The 20,214-nt window shown below is 45.8% G+C and overlaps 1 protein-coding gene across 4 annotated transcripts in view; it reads right to left on the bottom strand.

Annotated features, from left to right (window-relative positions):
* Positions 1-1,477: 1,477 nt before the first annotated feature.
* APLP2 (amyloid beta precursor like protein 2) overlaps positions 1,478-20,214 on the bottom strand; it is a 72,260-nt gene continuing 53,523 nt past the window's right edge. For 2 of the 4 annotated variants that reach the window (XM_045369963.2, XM_045369965.2), the window contains 11 exons: positions 19,677-19,807; positions 18,652-18,726; positions 17,292-17,450; positions 16,288-16,416; positions 12,422-12,521; positions 10,427-10,579; positions 8,931-8,966; positions 5,777-5,862; positions 4,685-4,759; positions 4,183-4,338; positions 1,478-2,906 (listed from right to left, as the gene is read on the bottom strand). In XM_045369963.2, the coding sequence (XP_045225898.1) occupies positions 2,805-2,906; positions 4,183-4,338; positions 4,685-4,759; positions 5,777-5,862; positions 8,931-8,966; positions 10,427-10,579; positions 12,422-12,521; positions 16,288-16,416; positions 17,292-17,450; positions 18,652-18,726; positions 19,677-19,807 (1,202 nt within the window). In that variant the 3' untranslated portion in view covers positions 1,478-2,804. The remainder of the gene's footprint in view (positions 2,907-4,182; positions 4,339-4,684; positions 4,760-5,776; positions 5,863-8,930; positions 8,967-10,426; positions 10,580-12,421; positions 12,522-16,287; positions 16,417-17,291; positions 17,451-18,651; positions 18,727-19,676; positions 19,808-20,214) is intronic. The other 2 variants (XM_045369964.2, XM_045369966.2) reach the window with 1 other exon arrangement.

Here is a 20,214-nt window from a genome sequence, read left to right as displayed (position 1 = left end):
TGGATCAGGAGGTCACAAATTCGAGACCAGCCTGGCCAACATGGCGAAACCCTGTCTCTACTAAAAATACAAAAAAATTAGCCGGGCGCGGTGGTGCACACCTGTAGTCCCAGCTACTCTGGAGGCTGAGACAGAACTGCTTGAACCTGGTAGGCAGAGGTTGCAGTGAGCTGAGATCGTGCCCCTGCACTCCAGCCTGGGCAACAGACTGTCTCAAAAAAAAAAAAAAAAAAAAAAGACAAAAACGCGGCCCTGACTTGGAGGCAGCTAGCACATGGCAGGTACTAAGCTCAATGAAGCTGGTCTGTTAGCTTTGAAATCAGAATGACCCTGAGATCAGTTTCCAGCTGATACTGCAGAGGGTCGGGTGATAACGCTCTTCAGAGCACTCCAGCAGAAACTGGTTTTGAAAAACAAAAAAGTTCCCTCTTCTTCAGGGCTTTCCTGGCAGCAACTTCAGTGACCAATGCAGGCAGAAGGGAGAGGCTGATGGGGAAGTGGCAACCACTATAAAGACCCAGCCTATTCACCTGGCTCACAAGATGCTTCCTGGCTCATAAAACACTCCCTACTGTAATCCCAGCACTTTGGGAGGCCGAGGCGGGTGGATCACGAGGTCAGGAGATCAAGACCATCCTGGCTAACATGGTGAAACCCCGTCTCTACTAAAAATACAAAAAACTAGCCGGGCGTGGTGGCGGGCGCCTGTAGTCTCAGCTACTCGGGAGGCTGAGGCAGGAGAATGGCGTGAACCCAGGAGGCGGAGCTTGCAGTGAGCCGAGATCACGCCACTGCACTCCAGCCTGGGAGACACAGCGAGACCCCGTCTCAAAAAAAAAAAAAACAAACAAAAAAACACTCCCTAGTCCGGTATCCCAGGGAAGATTCGTCACGTATGTACACACATGTACATCTACACACAAGTATATATGACATTACCTTGATAATTACTCCATATATTTAAACTGGCATTAAACTAGGGTAGGGACTGAGATTTACCCCTGAATTGACCCTCTTCCCTGTAGCTGGGCATTAAAAAAATCTTAGCTCAGTAGATAAAACTGGCCCCAGGCAGACAGCCCTCTAAGCAGTTGTCAAGGCAACAAACCGAACACCCCCATCAATGAGGGGATAGGGCCTCCCCGTGTCAGGTTATTTAAGCAAATGGAAGCTACAAGCATTTCTCTGAAAATTCAGCCACAGGCCCTACTCGTTTCCAGTAGCATTAAGAAGTCTCATATTAACAAGTATCAGTAGCCTGAACTTTGCCAGACAAATGCTCTATGCAGACATTCCCTCTACTTTGTTTTCTAAATGCAAAATGGCATTGGAACCCGAGTCAAGGCTTGACAGACATATTTCTGTCTGCGAGGCACAGCTGGGGTCCTTCGTGGAAGGCAGGTCTCACCCTCCCGGAGGCAGGGGGCAGAAGCATCACACAGATCAATGCCGTGGTCAATGAAACAAGCAGTCTCGGTGGAAGTTAAAGGATTTATTGATGTGTTTAAACTGTGTACATTCTCCACAGATCATATTAAGGAGTTTGCAGGTGAAGTTTAATCTGTGCATAGTGGGTAGAGACATGAATAGGGTCAAAGAGGAGGAAAAAGGAAAAGTCACAGAAAAATAAAAATACACCACAGGTTACCAGAACCTTCAGATTTAAAAGAAAAAGCAAAAGCAGAAGCTGTGGGCATCAACACCAACTGTACAAGCATTACACAGACTCGTGAAGAAAACACAATTGTTCAAAGCGCTCCACAGTGTCCACAGACTCAGTTTCAGGGACAGCCTGGACTACTTTCCTTTCACACAAACAAACCTCCCTGTGTTCTCTCCTGGGCCAGAGGCCGCCTCCTTGGTGTGGTCTTCTCTGAGTGAACGTCACAGGGTCGGTGACAGGAGGGGTGGAGGTGAGGGGACAAAGTGGAGGCCGAGGGTCAGTGCCTTTGGAGAAAGTCCAGAGAGGAAGGGCCTGCACATCTGGACAGTTGGAAGGGGAAGTGAACAGTAAAAAGCTACGGTAGGTAAACAACAGACAGCGAAGAATGTCAAATACAAGCTGCAGGCTAATCTCTGTGGAAGCACTGGATTCTGAAGGAAAGCAGCAGTGGACACCCTCATCTGTACACACCAAGCTCTCTAGAAGATGCTGGAATGAAATATCTTTAATGTCCTTGGTGACGGGACTTTGGACACAAAGGTATCCAGCCGTGGAAACACTGGACTTCAAGAAACTGGTCCTTTCACATCATTTTGCAAGGGTATCCTACGTGCTTCAGTGGCCATTACAGTTCCCTATTCCACCCCATTTCTCAGCAACTTCCTGAAAGCTCATTTAAAAAGGGAATACTGCCTTTTTTTTCCTTTAAATAAAAGCCAGGAGAGTGAATGAGCCTGAAGAGTTGACTTACACAACGTAACTGGAACGACAGCCTGCATATAAGTCTATTATTGAAAATCGACATTTCCCGTTTATTATACATTGACAGCATGTGTCAGACAATACAATCGAAGTGGGGTTTCTGATTAATTTAAAAAAGAAAACTACATCAAATATCTGCAATAGATCATTTTTTTCTTTTAAGGTTTATATATCATATATTGTTATATTAACATTTTCACCCATTTAAAAGAATGGAAATTGCAGTTCTACAGTAGTACTTTATATAGTCCTACAGTCCAGGAGGTCAGGATGTCAGACGCAGCCCCTGGCAGCAGCCGCTGGTCGGCAGTCGATCGGAATCGTGGGATCTTCTGGCCTGCCTGCACCCCTCCACCAGGGCTGCCGTGCTCCGTGCCACCTAAATCTGCATCTGCTCCAGGTATTTGTAGGTAGGGTTCTCATAGCCATGGTTCTGCATCTTGTTCAGGTGACGCTCTTCTGGGGTGAGCATTGGATCAACCTGGAAGAACAAAACCTGAGGGTCATTGTGGTGTCTGGGAAGAGACCTGCACAGGGCGTTGGGAGACCTGAGCCATTTGCTGCACGATCCCCTGAGGACCAAATGCAGCCAGCAGCCCGTTCCCACAGGACAGGCCACATGAGAACTGGTGGTAAAACACAGGAGAAAGAAAATAAGGGGATCAAAGAGGCAATGCTTTAGAAACGAGAGCCCTGAAAGCTTAGCCCTCACAGAAGATGCCAGTCAACTGGATGTCCTAGCACCATGGTAACAAGCAAGGCTCCGCGCCACTGCTTACTACCTGGGCCAGCCAAGGCAAGCCACTCAGCAGTAGGCTAGCACGCAGACAGTGGGACCAGGGGATCTCTGGTCTTTTTCAACTCTGAAATTCTACAGCTAGGCCAGTCTCCAGCAAGAGATAAAACCAAATAACTGGCCAGGTACAGTAGCTCATGCTTGTAATCCCAGCAGTTTGGGAGGCTGAGGCAGGTGGATCACTTGAAGTCAGCAGTCTGAGACCACCCCAGTCAATATGGGGAAATCCTATCTCTACTAAAAATACAAAAACTAGCTGGGCATGGTGGCGTGCACCTGTAGTCTCAGCTAGGCAGAAGGCTGAGGCACAAGAATCACTTGAACCCGGGAGACAGAGGCTGCAGTGCGCTGAGATCACACCAGTGCACTCCAGCCTGGGCAACAGAGCGAGACTCTTTGTCTCCAAAAAACCAAAACCAAAAACAAACAAAAAACCACAAATAACTAAGACCAGAATCTGCACTAATTTCCCAGGGCTCACTAAGGCCCTTACTGTATTTATATTTAAGGATCAAGGGACTCTGGACATTCCCACTCTTCACTAAGGAATGAGCGGCAGGAGAAGTTCAGTAACCAGCAGAGGACAGAACGGAAACAGCCGGCTTCAGCACTTTGTAAACTTCCTGTTGCTCCCTCCTCCCATTTAAAAAAACACATACCTGGAAAAAGGAACACTAAGGAAATAATCTGAGAAAAGAGTTTTCACCCTCTGTAGCATAAAATGTTCACACGACTTTCTGACATTCATAGCCAAAGCCCAAACTAATGTTGAAATTTGGCAACAGTCCCTTGTGGCAGGGGCTGATTTCCAAACACATGAGCGAGGAATCCAGTGAGTAACTGAACTGATGACAGCAGCATGTCCAGTACTCGAGGAGTAAAGATGCTTATTAATTCCACAGGTTCCCACCCCCACCCAGCCCACAGTGCAGAGCAGGCCCTCAGCAGCCCAGCTCCTCACCTCCACAATCCCGTGGCTTATGGTGCCATACTGCCTCTTCCTCAGCATCACCAGGCTGATGACGATGACTGTGGCAATGGCCACTGCGATGACCAGCAGGCCAATGAGGGCACTACTACTCAGACTGAAGTCCTCCCGCAGTGGGCCCACGGATTCCTACGTAACAAAGCAGATGTGGAACAAAGTCTCAGTGACCATCTGGAAGCCGTGAGTCAAGTAACACACTGAGGGCCACGCTCCTGGAAGGGTGAGTCCCTAAAACCCAAAGTAGCACCAAGATCCTGCTTTGCAGGGAACCACCCGTATGTGGAGAACGCCCACTCTTCCCAATCTCCATGGAGATTTTAATTTTAGCTTTCTTATCCAAAAGTATGGGAAACTGGGGATGAGGGACCCTTATTAGCTCAGGCATCTCTCCTGCTTTCTACTTGAACTGAGAAGGTCCAGAGGAGAAACACCTAAGACTGACAGGAAACCTTAGGTTTTGGAGCTAAGCACGTACCCGCTCTTCCTCAAGGCCTCCAACTCTCTCGGCATTGAAAATCATTTCCTTAACATCCAGAGTCTCGTCAATGACCTGAAACAGTCATGAGAATGTCGGCAGTGAGCAACTGGGTGAACGGGGAGTTTGGTATTTGCTACCTCCTTCCTCTGCTACCTGCTGCTTGATGGAAGGAAGCAGGTACCTGTGGGACCCCCATTAACCAACCAGTTCTGTCACAGCCTTCCAAATCCACTCCCCAAACCCCTAATGAAGGGGCAGGTATGGAGGGAAGACTATATTATGGCAGCTGGTCCTATATGCGTTTTCCTTCAAGTAACCGTGTGGAGATGTATTTCAGAACAGATTGCCAAAAAGCCACAATTAGGCTGGGCGTGGTGGCTCACGCCTGTAACCCCAGCACTTTGGGAGGCTGAGGCGGGCGGATCACGAGGTCAGGAGATCGAGACCATCCTGGCTAACATGGTGAAACCCTGTCTCTACTAAAAAATACAAAAAATTAGCTGGGTGTGGTGGCGGGCGCCTGTAGTCCCAGCTACTTGGGAGGCTGAGGCAGGAGAACGGCGTGGACCCAGAAGGCAGAGCTGCAATGAGCCGAGATCGCGCCACTGCACTCCAGCCTGGGTGACAGAGCAAGACGCCCATCTCAAAAAAAAAAAAAAAAAAAACAATGCCACATTTAACTATCAAACTCAGTTGAGGATAATCCAGAACTATAAATGATAGAAAATACTAGGTGAATAAAAGGGGGTATAAACCTAAGGCAGTGTAAGAACAAAACCCAACACTAATCCAAGTATTAACTCTACTCACTTGAAAATGGCCTCTAACAGGTTATTTTTATCTTTAGTTGTAAATATATTTTCCTACTCTATACAAGAGATGAGCTACTGCTGAAAAGGGCTCTTTAATCCTTTTCATACCCAGATGCTAAACACCACAGCCAGTCTGTGGGAGTCGCCGAAGCCCTCCAACCTTCTACTGTGTGGAAAATGAACACAGACGTGCGCCTGGAAGCATCTGACATCAGGTCACTCACTCTAATGAGTCTCAAAAGTAAAGCATGTTGGGCAGAAGAAAGAACAGGCTCACCATGTTTTCATCCACTTTATTCTTACTGTTAATCACCTTCTCTTCGGCACCGATCAGTCCCCCATCCTGCTCTCCCACTCCAGATCCTGTGTGGAGAGAGATCACGGCTGAGTTCCCAAGGACGGCCCATCTCACACCCATTGCACAGAAGCAACAAACTCCCTCCTGAGGGCCAGTGAGCCCCTCCCACACACCTCCCCCCACAACTCATCTGCCACCGCGTTCACATGTCTGAGGGTGCCCTGTGCTCTCTAAAGATGAATGAGACAGGCATTTGCAGAGACTGATGGGTTTAATGGAGGAGGACGGAGTGCTTACTTGTCTCCAACTTGGGAAAATGGAATGCAAGCCTTCAGAGAAAATGTTTATTGTAAGATACATAGAAGTGGAGCCCAGAGGCATCCTAGCATGGGAAACACACACCACCATTATAGGAGAAATTACTGAGTACCTACTACCCACACCCGGCTGCCACAGCACCCATCCTCACAATAACCTGCACGTTTGCCTTGGACAACTTAGTAGGTGAACCCACAGGGAATTCATTCTGCCTCAAATACCCTCCCCAACCTAAACTCTTATTTTTCCTTAGAGTTTCAGTTGGTCCTGGGGAGGTTCCCAGGTGATGGCATTTATAATCACAGTTTGTCATTATGGATTTCTTCTTGCATCTCCCATCACGCTGAATCCCTCTCAGGGCCGGGATCCTAGATGCTCATATCCTAAGTGGCTATTAGAAGATAAACAGGAAGGAAGCATTCCATCTATAGGGAGAATTCTAGTATCAGCATGGAAGGCCCCTTTCTCTAAACGGAGCCGCAAGAATAGCAACTCTCTTCTTGCCAAGGTCAGACACTGCCTGAGCAACATCACTCATGTGTGGCGCTCCGAAGGACAGTATCCAAATACACAGCACGACGATGCAGCACAGACCCAGGGAGGGAACGTGAGAGGCAGTCCTCTATTTTTAGTTCCAAAGCATGTGATTTCTAGCTATCGTAAGAATAACATACAGTTCAACATAAATGTCTGTGATATGAGCCTTTTATAACTAGATCAACCTGACAGCATACCTGGCATTCGAAGGTAACTACCTGCAAGTGAGATTTCAACATGAGGACACGCAAAGCACTGCTGTCCCTGGGCTCGTCAAAGGCAGATAACGGCCCAAGGCACAGCCACAGCAGAGCTTCTGCCTCACAACTAGACTCATTCTTAACACATAGCAATTTGTAACAGCTTCCCCAGTCGCTGAACTTGGAGGCTAGCTAACGCAATGCAGTAAAAAACAATGCAATTTGTCTAAAGCTTCAACTTTAAAGACGTCCACGACTTGATTCTAGTTAAATCAGAGCCAGCTTTTGTCTCAAAATGCCCATGAAATAGCAATACTGCACTATAACTATTTGAGAAAGAGGGATCTGGGAGGATATTGCCTCAGCAAGGATGCTCATGACCAAGCCCAATCAATTGTAATTCTGAGCTCCTTCCATGTTTCTCTCTTGCAGAATTTTAAAGGTCACACGGCAGGATTTTATTCAAAAAGCAATGTGGCACTAAGCCAACTAAAGGCCTACTGTCGCTGGACACAGTGGCTCATGCCTATAATCCCAGCATTTTGGGAGGCCAAGGTGGGAGGATCACTTGAGTCCAGGAGTTGGAGACCAACCTGGGCAACATGGCAAAACCCCATCTCTACTAAAAATACAAAAATAAACAAACAAAACAACTAGCTGAGGGTGGTGGCATGCACCTGTCACCCCACCTACTTGGGAGGCTGAGGTAGGAAGACTGCTTGAGCCCCAGAGGAGGAGGCTGCAGTGAGCCAAGACTGCACCACTGCACTCCAGCCTGGGCGAGAGGAAGACCCCATCTCAAAAAAAAAATTAAAAAAAAAAACCTACCGCCAGTCCAGACTGTTATAATACATTTTTGGTGGTATAGCCCCCATGTTTCTTTAAAAAAACACATAAACAAGTGACTTCAAAACACCAAAGTTAATGTTTAAATTGTCCCAACTCATAACAGTTAAGTATAAAGGCAAAAGCCCGTTAAACTTCTAGAAAACTCATCTTTGTCAGCACAGTCATCCCCAAGAATAGGGATATCCAAGTAGAATAAAATAAAGCATCTATGCGTAAGTCATTTTCAGAAGATTCAACTCACACTTTTGTGTTCTGAGAACAACCTGTGGCATGAAGCAGAACACCAGCTTCTTAGCCAGACAACACCATTTGGCCCATCCATAAGAAGTCTGCCAAAGCCAAGGGCGGGCTCATATGACACATTATGAACAAGAAATGTTGAAATGATTCACAGTGACTGGGCCGCCACCCACCTGGGGGATCCCGTGACACCAACAGCTTAGGTAATAAAATCACATGGGCTTGGAGGACAGAGAACTGGGTTCAAATCCTGGTTCCTCCACTTCTTAGAGCAAGTCATGTCATCTCAGAAACTTCAATTATGTAATATAGAAAATAGAGCTAAAACCACTACCCATCCTACAGGGACGTTCAGTGGACTCAGATCAAGTATGCAAAGCATTCCCCATAGTGCTTTATGGAGCGTGAACGGTTTTTGAAAACTGGAGACTCAGTACAGTGAGCTGGGCTGTCTCCACGTGTTTGATCCATCAGCCTCTGATGTTCTGAGGAAGGCTACAACTCAGGGGACATGAGACAGCTGGCACAGACAAAAGGCAAGGAGAGCCAAAAAGAAAAGACGTAAATGGGAATTGCAGAGAAAAAGAGGGAAAAGAGAAAGACTCTCCACCTTACTGTAAATAAGGCATATGTACACAGATACAGCGGTTCACAACCAACCTAAGTGGGAAATACTTCTAAAAATCTACCCAGATTAAAAGGGTCATGAAATCTATTTTGGCTGCTGTGCATTCTCTGACATCCCAGAGGGAAAGCTTGGCATGACCACGCGGTAACCAACGCCACGGAAACTGGCCTCAGAGTGCTGGAGTCAGGTCAGCTTGTTAGCAACATGGAGGCGGCGCTGCTCTGACTCCACTCACAGCCGCGCCGGAAGAAATGAGGTGGGGAAAGCCAGGTGATGGCATGAAACAGAACATGAAGCTTCAGACACACTGGGGAGTGGAGAGGAATGAAGGTCTTAAAGGGAACATCTTGGACAAACCAACCTTTTTTCATTGGGTGGTACAACTCCGGCTGAGTGTCTAGCAGAAAGGAAAACAATAAAAAACAAAATAAAACAGCACAAAAGGAGATTAAGAAAGAAAATGGCTTCTTTTAAAATTTCTATCTTAGAATTTCTCTATAAAGTGAACAAAAAGTATTCCTCCTTAAAAACACTATGCCTGAACTACCCCATAAACAAACCAGCAGTAGAAGCCACAGCAAATCACTGGAGAGTATCCTTGATAAGAGAGAAAAAAGTAGGTCTGTCTTGGGCCTTTTTAGGGAAACTTTGGGAGATGCCTGCACTATTTAGCTTAGCCCACATAAATATTTTTCTTAGAAAAAAGCAAAAATTGAAGTCAGTGTTGGTTGTGGTTTGCTGACAGGGAGGTAAGGTTCTAGTTCAGGTATATCCAAGCTGCCCCGACCCCCAATAAGCACATAAGAAGTTTTCTAAGCATGGCCACCCAACAAACCCACGGAGATCTGGGAATGGCACGGTGCTCTTCATCTATCTGCCACTTCCTCAGATCCCGTTTTATTTCTGAAGAGTCAACTGCTCTGCGATAACCAGAAGGCATTTCTGTTAAGGTCTGAAGGCTAACATGGATGTACCTCCATCCCCCCACTCCCAATTTGATGCCTTCCTGAGGCCTCTGTTCCAGTGCTATATCCCGTCAGGTCTGTGACTGCAGGACCAGACTGGCTTGGGTTCAACTCCTGACTCTCCCCTTACAAACTTAACCTCTTTACACCTCAGAATCCCCACTTGGGGACACTCGACTACCCACCTGCGAGGGTTACTGTGAGGATGGAGAGCATCCGCTGAGATGCTTAGCTAACGCAGGCATGTAACAAGGACTATGGCATAGCTGTGGGCCATTCTTAACATGACCCTATCAGCAGCAACAGCAACAAACAGAACTGACGAGGGGGACTACTCTCAGGGCACTGGGCTCAGCAACTTGTTTATTTCTGAAGCAGGCTCACAGCTTTTAGAGATCCTCTTAGACACTGAGAACCAGCAGGGGAATAGAGGGAAGAACGTCTGCCTAGGAGCCAGAGGAACAGCTTCTTACCCCACCGCATGTCAGAGATATGAGCCTGCACCAGCCCTGTCACCTCCTCAGCCTCCCCGGCACCCACCTCCCAAGACAGCTGCGCAAAGGTAACAGCCTAACAGGAAGGTGCTGTTTCAACTGCCGAGTGCCTCCCACACGTAAGAAGTGCACAAGTTGGAAGAAGTGGGGGTTTGAAGCCACCCATCTTGAAATAGGAGAATTAGTCTTAACTTCATGGTGACATTGACACCAATGATTTGAAAGCATCTAGCAGGGTCCTTGCACACAGTAGGTGTTCAATGAATCCGGTCTCCCTTCCCCTGACTCTCACAGGAACACCATCTCCCAACTCAATTTGGTTTTCAAAACACTGACTTTAATTCTCTCATTTTGTCCTCCCCCTGCTGCCCAGAAGTGGCACCGTCGCCCATACACACCTTCGTTCTCAGGTAAGGCTGGGAAGGGGTGGAAGGGGTGGAACGGAGGGATCTCCTCACTCTCCTCAGAGCTCACCCGGACGTCCACAGGGGTCTCTGAGATGGAGGCAGTGAACTGGTCCACGTCTGCACGCTGCTCCTGAAGGAGCTCATCTGATGAAGACAGGGCAGGGGACAGAGAGCAGGCTTCAGAAGGGCCTGGTGTCCAGGCACAGGATGCTCTAGAGCTCCAAGACCCACTGTGGCTCCCAGCTCCTGCCTGAAACACCTTCCCTGATGCTGTGGCACCACAGAGCCCCAGCACCAGGGACCCCAGGGCGTCATCCCACGCACCCCTGCCTCCACCTCCACACTCCAGTTAAGTGGTATCCACAACACCACAGATTTTGGGGGTTTTAAAAACGGTACATATTTAAGGTATACGATATAATGATTTGATATACATATACACCGTGAAATGATTTCCGCAGTCAAGCAAACACACGCATCACCTTCCAGAGTTACTTTTTTTAAAAATAAGAATACCCCAAATCTACTCTCGACAAATTTTTAGTATATAGTACAGTATTATATATATAACTACAGTCCTCACGCTGTCCATCCCATCTCTAGACGTATCCACCCCACGTAACTACAACTACCGCTTCACACCCTCTGACCTACTTCTCCCTGATGCCAGTTTTAAATACTGACCACATACCATGACTCCCAGGCCTGAATCCTGGACCTACTGACTGACCTCTGCCTCACCTAAATCCTACTTAGATCTCCACGTAACACCCAACAGAAATTTCTATCTTAACATGTATCAAGAGAGCTCCAGATTTCCTTCTCTACCTCAGTTGGCCATGGTACCACCATCCCCGAGCTGCCCACAGTGGAACCCTGAGTGCAATTCTTGATGCCGCTCCCCCAACCGCACACGCAGCCCTGGGCAAAGCCCCACACACTCCCCCCAGAACACATCCTAGAGACCGTCCCCAGCTGTCCCCGGGGCACTCCTTCTCCTACCCCATCACCCCTTCAGTGCATACTCCCAACAGTGCTCTCCTGGATTTCTATAATCGCTTCCTGGCTGGTTTCTAATTTTAATCGACTCTACACAAAGCAGCCAAGTGAGCTTTTAAAAATTCATAATCCAGATCTAGTCTTTCCCTAGCTGAAAATCCTCTAACGGCTTCCCATTATCCTAAAATAAAAACCAAACTCCTTGATTTTGCTGAAATTTCTTCCCGATCTGGTCCCTGCATACTTTGGCCGCATCCCCTTTGCTATGTTGTAGCCACACTGATCTACTTAAATGTGATGCTTGACTTCCACCTGGGGGCTTTGTAGCTGCCGCTCACTCTGCTACCAATGTGCTCTCCCACTGTGATCTTACCATTTGGATCTCAGGCCACCATCCCTAGAGCCAGCCGCCCCAACCGGCCGCTCTCTACCACTGTGCCCGAGTTTTAACTCTGCACAGCACTTATCACCACCTGACATTTATTTTCTTGTTTTACTGTCTGTTTTTCTCCTATTGTCACATGAACTCCAGCAGGTACTATCTGCTTGTGGACCATTTTACTCTGTGACACACAGCAGACACAATAAAACTTGTTGAATAAATGAAGAAGATAAAGACTGGGAGAGGAAAAGGAGGTGAGAATTATATAAAATCAGGTGCCTGGAATAATCAGAATTAAGGAGGAAAATGGTAACAGGAAATCTCCTAGTCTCTTGCAATTTCATACCCCAGATATTCTTCCGCTAATGGAGTGAAGGTCAGTGAAACCCAAGGCTCCGTGGCTCACAGCCAGTGCATCTGTCCTTGGTTCCTCCTTCACCTTGCCATGTATGCTCCAGTGGATTCTAGGCTTCTGAAGCCAGGGTGTGCTAATGCCCCACTTCACACGCCTTGCTTGCTCATATCTCTCTACTCTTGCCTAGCTTTCACTCCTGAGCCTCTGCAAGAAGTCCCACATGACCTTGACACAAACAGCTGGTACCCACCAATTTCCTCTTGAATTTCTTGGGCTACATAAGGTACTTTGTAGAGCAGAGAGAGGCTTTGGTTCCTTCTTTCTTCAATCACGTGGAGATGTGTCATCACCTGGAAGCAGAGTTAGGGTGGAGAGGTGTTGTGATTGAAAACAACTAGGCCAGGAGGGAACTTGCAGCTGGAACATCGACACAACTTCTGGAAAAACCACTTTACAAAGTACATTCTCTACAGAGTCTAGAGCAAAGCAACTGGTCAGGGGAAATGTATTACTCCTCACGCCGTATTTACTGACTGCTAAAGTATAAGAACATGCTCAGCCTGGGCGTGGTGGCTCACACCTGTAATTCTAGCACTTTGGGAGGGTGAGACAGGAGGATCACTTGAGCCAAGGAGTTTGAGACCAGCCTGGCCAACATGATGAAACCCTGCCTCTACCAAAAAATACAAAAATTAGCCAGGCATAGTACTGTGTGCCTGTAGTCACAGCTACTTGGGAGGCTAAGGCTGGAGGATCACTGGAGCCCAGGAGGTTTAGGCTACAGTGAGCTATGACTGTGCTACTGCACTCCAACCTAGGCAACAGAGCAAGATCCTGTCTCAAAAAAAAAAAAAAAAAAAGTGTTCAAACTGTATAATTCCCCCAGCTGATGTGAGAATTTATCTAAAGAGAGTGCTCCAAGTTGAGACAATTTATTAAAAAATGGCCACTAGCTACTGGATTTTCATTCGAGGCACTTAATACTAATCATATTGAGTTTAAAAAAAAAAAAAAAAAGAGCCCTGATTTGTACAATGCTGAACGTTCAGTAAGGTTTTGCTGAGTGAAAGAAAAGAGTCAGTCGATTTCTACCACTGGTCAGATTAGATGGGATTAAAAAAGACTGAAATTACTGGCTGAAAAGTAGACTTGGTGACACAGGGAACCATTATGGATTTTGCTTAGTGAAGCAATTGCTTAAATGATTATTGTGGTAAAGAATTAGTTTATTCCTATTTAACTAAATTGTTATTTTTTTAAAAACTCATGCTGAGGAATAAATAAACCTGATTTTAAGGGAGTGATACAGGAAGACTCATCCACCACAGCTCACTGCCTTTTCCGAATGCAAAAGTTCTAAGGTTATTCATTTAAAAAAAAAAAAAAAAAGCCATTAGAAGTGGTCACTATTTTTACAGCTTTTCAGGATGGAAGTGAAAGGTGACTCGGGCTAGCATCCACCCCAATGACATGGCGAGGTGTGTTGCTGTAGCTCCCATAAGCTTAAAAAGCAAAGTCATCCCTGCCTGGTTAGACCTGCAATTACCAAGCTTTTCCTAAAGAGGGCGCTGGAAACCAATGGATTAATCACATGGGCTTGAAGCCATTAACATGAAGGGTCAACATGAGAAAAAAAGCTAAATGGAAAGATGCTTTTATTGTAGACTGACATCTCTCTGACCTTTTAAAGCAAGGATGAAAGCAATTTAATTTTGTATGTGCCATTCTGTCAATCAAGGAAAGCACAGGAGTGCCTTGAAGAAGAAATGCAAATGGAGCCAAAATGCAACACCCACAGGCTCAGCAAGCGTTGTCCTGCTACACCTCCCCAGAGGAACAGGGAGCCATGTGAGAGCAGATGGTTCATACACTCACAGAGGACAAGAACCACAGGGTGGGAGACTGGAAATTAGTGTCTCTACAGCAAACCACTGGCTATAGTATAGGGGTAAAAGCACCATCTCACTCATATACAGACAAGTAGATATGGCACAAGTTACAACAGGCTGAACATCTGCAAATTTTTCTAATGTTTAGATAACAGAATAGGGAACAAGGCAGAAGGTAAGCTTTGCCAGAATTACAGCTAAGAGCAGACAGTAAGTAGCAGACAGGAGAGCTGGGTTTTCTCCCCAAAGGTGTTTTAAGATGGGAGGGCTCTACTTCCCACATTACTTGGTGTGGAAGTTTGATCTCACTTGCAAGAATTCTCTATTTACTACACTGATCAAAATCTCTCCTTCCCTTCTACTCTCACACAAAACTGGCTAAAATACAACACAATAATTTAATTTTAAAATAGGAAGTCTGGAAAGTGATTAAGTCTTTTCAAAAATCAAGTAGACCCCAAAAGTCTAAGCCCTGTCAAGATGCATGCATTTTCCATCCAGGCCTCTTAGACTTTCTCTTCTGCTGCTGCATCCAGCGTGAAGCAAAGCCTTGAGCTCCAGGCCCACACCAGATGCCTCTTAGGGTCTCCAGCCCAGCCCCTTTCCACTTTCTTCCCACTCTTTAAAAGCCTGAGCTCTTTTATTCCCCAAAACAACCAGCTTCTGAAGTGAACTCTATATATCTAAGAACACCTGCTCTGGGCTTGCGGGGAGTGGCTCACGCCTGTAATCCTAGAACTTTGGGAGGCTGAGGTGGGCGGATTACCTGAGGCCAGGAGTTCAACACCAGCCTGGCCAATATGGTGAAACCCTGTCTCTACTGAAACCACAAAAATTAACCAGGTGTTACAGCGGGCGCCTGTAATCCCAGCTACTCGGGAGGCTGAAGCAAGAGAACTGTTTGAACCCGGGAGGCGGAGGTTGCAGTGAGCTGAGATGGCGCCACTGCAGTCCAGCCTGAGTGATAGAGTGGGACTCCGTCTCAAAAAACAAACAAAAAAACCCACAAAACACCTGCTCTTCCCTCTCTCTACGCCAGCGTGTGAGCTGCTCAAGGGCACTCAGGGGAGCCAGCCCGGCAGCACTGAATGCCAGTGTGGAATCTGGCACTCAGACAGACCCCAGCTCCACAAACAGAACAGCTCAGCTCCAACACCCCAAAGGCCTCTAGGCACGTTATCATCTTCGCACACGCAGCAACTGTGGGGAAGGAGGGTTTCTGGACTGACAGGCCAGCACCCGTGCAGTGAGTGAGCCCACGTACCCTGGCACTCACAATCGGCACAGTACTGTATTTACAATATGAGAGGAAATGAAATAAGATCAGCGTTGTTACCATAAGGCCCTCTAGGAAAACTAACAGGATGGGCTACGAGACTTCCTGTTTACACGGAAGCTAGCAGTCTGGTAGGCAAGTTCATTTTTATGAATACAAGAAAGTAAAACTCAAGTTAACATATGAACAACACCAATATTAGAAACAGGAACCAGAAACAAACCTCTATAGAAGAAAGTAAAGCCGGACAAAACCTAGGAATGTAAAAGTGTCTGTCTAAACAAAAACCATACTGCACAAAACAAGAGACTTAATTTTTAAGATCTGCTTGATAAATATACCTAGAAAAGGATCTTGAATATTGGTTCTGGCAATACTTAAATCAGAAATAAATGATATAAAAAAAATCGGAAATTGTTTAAGTACAAAGTAGTTAATATAAAAAAGTATAAAAAAAGATGTTTTGGCCGGGCGCGGTGGCTCACGCTTGTAATCCCAGCACTTTGGGAGGCCGAGGCGGGCGGATCACAAGGTCAGGAGATCGAGACCATGGTGAAACCCCGTCTCTACTAAAAATGGAAAAAATTAGCCGGGCGCGGTGGCGGGCGCCTGTAGTCCCAGCTACTCGGGAGGCTGAGGCAGGAGAATGGCGTGAACCCGGGAGGCGCAGCTTGCAGTGAGCCGAGATTGCGCCACTGCACTCCGGCCTGGGCGACAGAGTGAGACTCCGTCTCAAAAAAAAAAAAAAAGATGTTTTAAAAATAGTACCCTTGCAAAACCCAGCTCATGTACCCAATGTCTTTGGAAATCAAAAATCATTTTCTAAGGACTAATAACAAGTACAACTAGCAGTCCTGTTCAACCAGTAGTGCTGTTCAACCATTAGTCAAGGCATTATGTTCCCCACTGGAAATGCCCTCACGGCAACAATTTCTACTACATCTACTGTACCTGGGATTTCATCTGGGCCGCCTTTTCTGGGTCAACAGCCAACACATGCTGATAATGGCGGATGGTATGCAGGCGATCTTTGTTCTCAGCACGGACATAACGCCGTAAGGCCTGGAGAATGCGATGAGGCTGCAAGAGAGAACAGTTGTTTTAATATCCAGAGACTAGAGAATTGAAAATAGGCAGGAAAACAAAAGCTTAAAAATTCATTTAAGAATGTAAAGCTCAGCTAGGCACAAGAATGAAAGCTGTAAGCCGGGTTCAAACTCTGAAAGCTTTTTTAGCTTACCAAGTAACTAAAAAACTGTCTAGGTAAAATAGCAAAACTAAGTTCTGAAGTTATATCGGCTCCTTAACATACAGTATTTTCCAGAATCTCCAGCCCACTATTCTCTTCAGATCTGTCCTTTTTCCTGGCTCAGCCTCTGATGTCTGAATTACAAGCTAGGTAGTCTCCTGTGTCTCCCAAAGACAGAAGACTTTAACTGGCTTACTTAAGGATACAAATATCCTCCTAATTCTCTCCATCCCCCAAAGCAAGGCAGGTTAGTGTTAAAGGACAAAATCATTTGAGACCACTCACACAAGAGTTTCAGAAGAAATTACTTTACCCCTTTCTTCATAATCTTATTTACAATGTAACTTCTTCAAAAGTCTTCATGAAAAGCATGTTTCCATTCTTTGAAAGGAAGTTTAATAACTGGGTAATTACCAATCAATTTCCCGAGGTCATACTTTTCTAGTGCAAAACACTTTCACATCACAGGTGGTATACACAGGCATAAGTGATGTCATGCTTAGCTTATATACGCAGATATTAGAATGTAATACCTTTTCCTCCCTAATCGTCTTTTCTTAGCTTCAGCTTTGCCAGAACTTGTCATACAAATGTCACTTTTACTGACCTGAGTGTCATACACTGGTCCCCTACATACACCACCTCAGGACAGGCAGCACTAGGCATAGGACGACTCATCAATGATTTGGTTCTGTCTGTGACTCACCCGTGGTGGGTCAGACTGCAAGGCAGCCAGGTAGTTCTCCAGAGCCATCCGACGGCGGTCGTTCAGCATAGCCTCCACTCGGGCCAGGTGGGTCTCCACCAGCTGCTGCTTCTCACTGGCTGCTTCCTTCTCTAAAGCTTTAACCATGGCTTGGAAGTGCTAAACCAAGAGAGCAGGAACCACATATGATTTGTGGCACCCGGAGGAAGCATAGGCAAGCAACCTTAGACCCCAGTGCTTCTCCTGTCAGTGCCCATGCAAGACAGTAACAGGTTCGGAGAGTGCAGCAAGGGTAGGATCCACAGTCTACTTCATTCTACCTTCATTCTACTTCCATCAGGAGAATTACTTCCTTCTTTAAAGACAGCAAGTTAAATCTCAGTGTCAGAGGGCTTCTTTAATATATGTATAACTGAAAGTGCTAGTGCCTGCAAGCCCACGGCCTCAATATGCACTATAAAAAAAGGAACACTGTCTTTCCCACATTGCAGCAAGGCACCAACTTCCAAACCCTGAGACCACTGACCAATGGGAGTTATGTGGTAAGTTCTGTTGAAGCATTCCTGTCATTAGGTTGGTGCAAAAGTAATTGTGGTTTTTGCCATTACTGTCAATAAAATCATGAAGGGCACGTTATCTGTGAGGTATCCGGCCAGGTTTACAGGTACAGTTTAAGCCTGCTGAACTAAATTTCCCTGAACAAAATGCATTGGCTTCTGTAGGAATTAAAATTGTTAGATATTCTAAGTGATCAATAACAAAGGTTGTTAAAATTACTTTTAACACTTTATTAAAGTGTTGACATTTGGAGGAAAGACATTTCAGCTAAACATAAAATGATTTAAAATTTACACAATCAGTTTTGTAAAAACCAAATCAGTCCTGGAAATTGCTATCCCTATTCCTAGCAACACTCTTCTACTGAAGGGGAATGCAGTTTGCTGCTATGATTTTAGTTATAGCCGACAAAGTTAGAGATGAATTGTATCAGAGATCTTTATTTTCTATCCTTTGATTTTCAATTAGTCTTAAAAAAATTCAGTACTGCTGAAAAACAAGTCACAGTCTAAGACTGAAAATGGCAGAGGACTTTCGCCAGGAAAGCAGAACTAACAAGAGGCAGCTGAGCTAAGGTTACCTTCTGGCATGAATTAGGTGTGCTCTGGTGGGGGTTTGGTTTTCTTCTACCATAGGTGAGCAATACGTGAGGTGAAAAAGAAAAATAGGCCAGCTGCAACTTCCTTGTAAGCCCTCACCTAAAAGGAGGCGGTGTCCAATTCTAACTTCATTGGGAATGGGGATCTGACCGTATTTTCCAATGGTGAGGCTGAAAGCTATGTCCCTGGAGAAAGCATCTTACCTGAATCAGAGTCTGCCTCTCTGCTTTGGGGAGGTTCTTTGCTTGAAGCTCTGCCTCTTCCCATTCCTTCTTTACCTAGAACAAAGGTCAAAAACACTGTCAGCAGTGATTAGTACCCTGAAACAACTCCTCCATTTTCTAAAAATATCGTCAGATGCTAAATCTAATAGGAAACTACAAAAGGAAACCAATCACACGATCCCTTATGAGCTTAGCATTGTTACTGCCTCAGAAGGTTCTAGGCCTCAACTATCCCCAGATGGAGCCTCAATTCCATGACCTCTTTGTTACATAACCTTGGGTAAGTTATTTAAAAGTCTCTGTGTCTTAGTCTCCTCACCAAAAAAATTGAGGTTAATACCTACTTTTCAGAGCTGATGTGGATAAAACAATGAGCATTTTTCAAACTGTAAGCCCAACATGGGACTGTGTGGGATTGGGGTGGAGCTTAGGCCTAGCAAGACATTCCCTTTTCAATTCTCTTTCAATCCTGAGTAAATCCAAAAGAAAAGATGCACTTTGGTGTTCCTGCTGCTCTCTTATAACCCTTTTAAAGGAAAAGAAACATCCCTGAGACTCAGAACCTTCCACGACAGCAGTATCTAGCTAGCATGTATTTGGACATGTTTGCTTTCATCTAATATATTTGTATGGTTGGTCACTTTCTTCTCATGGCAAATAGTACTAGCTTTTTATTGATAACAGTGATACAAAGTTTCCTTCTTTAAAATAAATTTTAAAGCAAGTTAATAGCCCAAAAAAAGGGGCAGATAACGGTATAGGAAGTACTCAGCAGAGTGTCTGGGACATGCTAAGTGCTCTCAGGGGGTAATTATACTATGATCTAGACGCAGGTGGGGAAGAAGTTCACCCAGAAGGCAGCTCCACTGGTAACTCTCTCCTGCCTCACCAGTCCTTACACATCAGCACGACAATCTAGGAGAAGCTATTACTCTTCTTCATCTATGAGAACCATGCTACCCAGAGCCAAGTGCCATGAAGATGAAGGAATTGTCGAGGTTTACCCTGTCCATTCGGTTGCGGTGCCGAATCTCCAGCTGCTCCTTAGCCTTCTGGAAGCGAGCATGCTCATTGTCATCTGCGGAGGTCTCGAAATACACATCAACATCATTGGTTGGCAGAGGAGTTGGAGGAACTGAAACAAAATTACAGAGGGAGTTCTCTTTGGGATCAGGTGCACTGTGCTCTAGGAAGAAAACCCAGCTCAGGACCTGCAGAACGGACTCAAATTGTTTTGTGGCATTCTCTAAGTGCAGGGCGCTGCTATCTGCCAAGACTTCACTTGGTTAGATTACAGTGGGCAATCTTCCTTACACAACATCCATCAACCATGTCAGACCATGCTAATACAGCAATTTATTGGCAGCTACAGCACCAATGAGGCATCTACTTAAGACCTCAGGGCCGAAAAAGAGGTGGTTTCTTCTATACCTTCCCTTCAGTGCTCGAACCCTGGAAACCTAAACAATAGCTACTTTATTCATCATAACTGAGCATCTGAACAGAGACAAGCGCAGAAATCAGACCCTGTAGAGGCACTTT

This window comes from Macaca fascicularis, chromosome 14 (genome assembly GCF_037993035.2).
Source record: "Macaca fascicularis isolate 582-1 chromosome 14, T2T-MFA8v1.1".
In the NCBI taxonomy this organism is placed as follows: Eukaryota; Metazoa; Chordata; class Mammalia; order Primates; family Cercopithecidae; genus Macaca; species Macaca fascicularis.
Note: the sequence above shows the minus strand (reverse complement) of the source record. Positions and strands in the feature narration are given on the sequence as shown.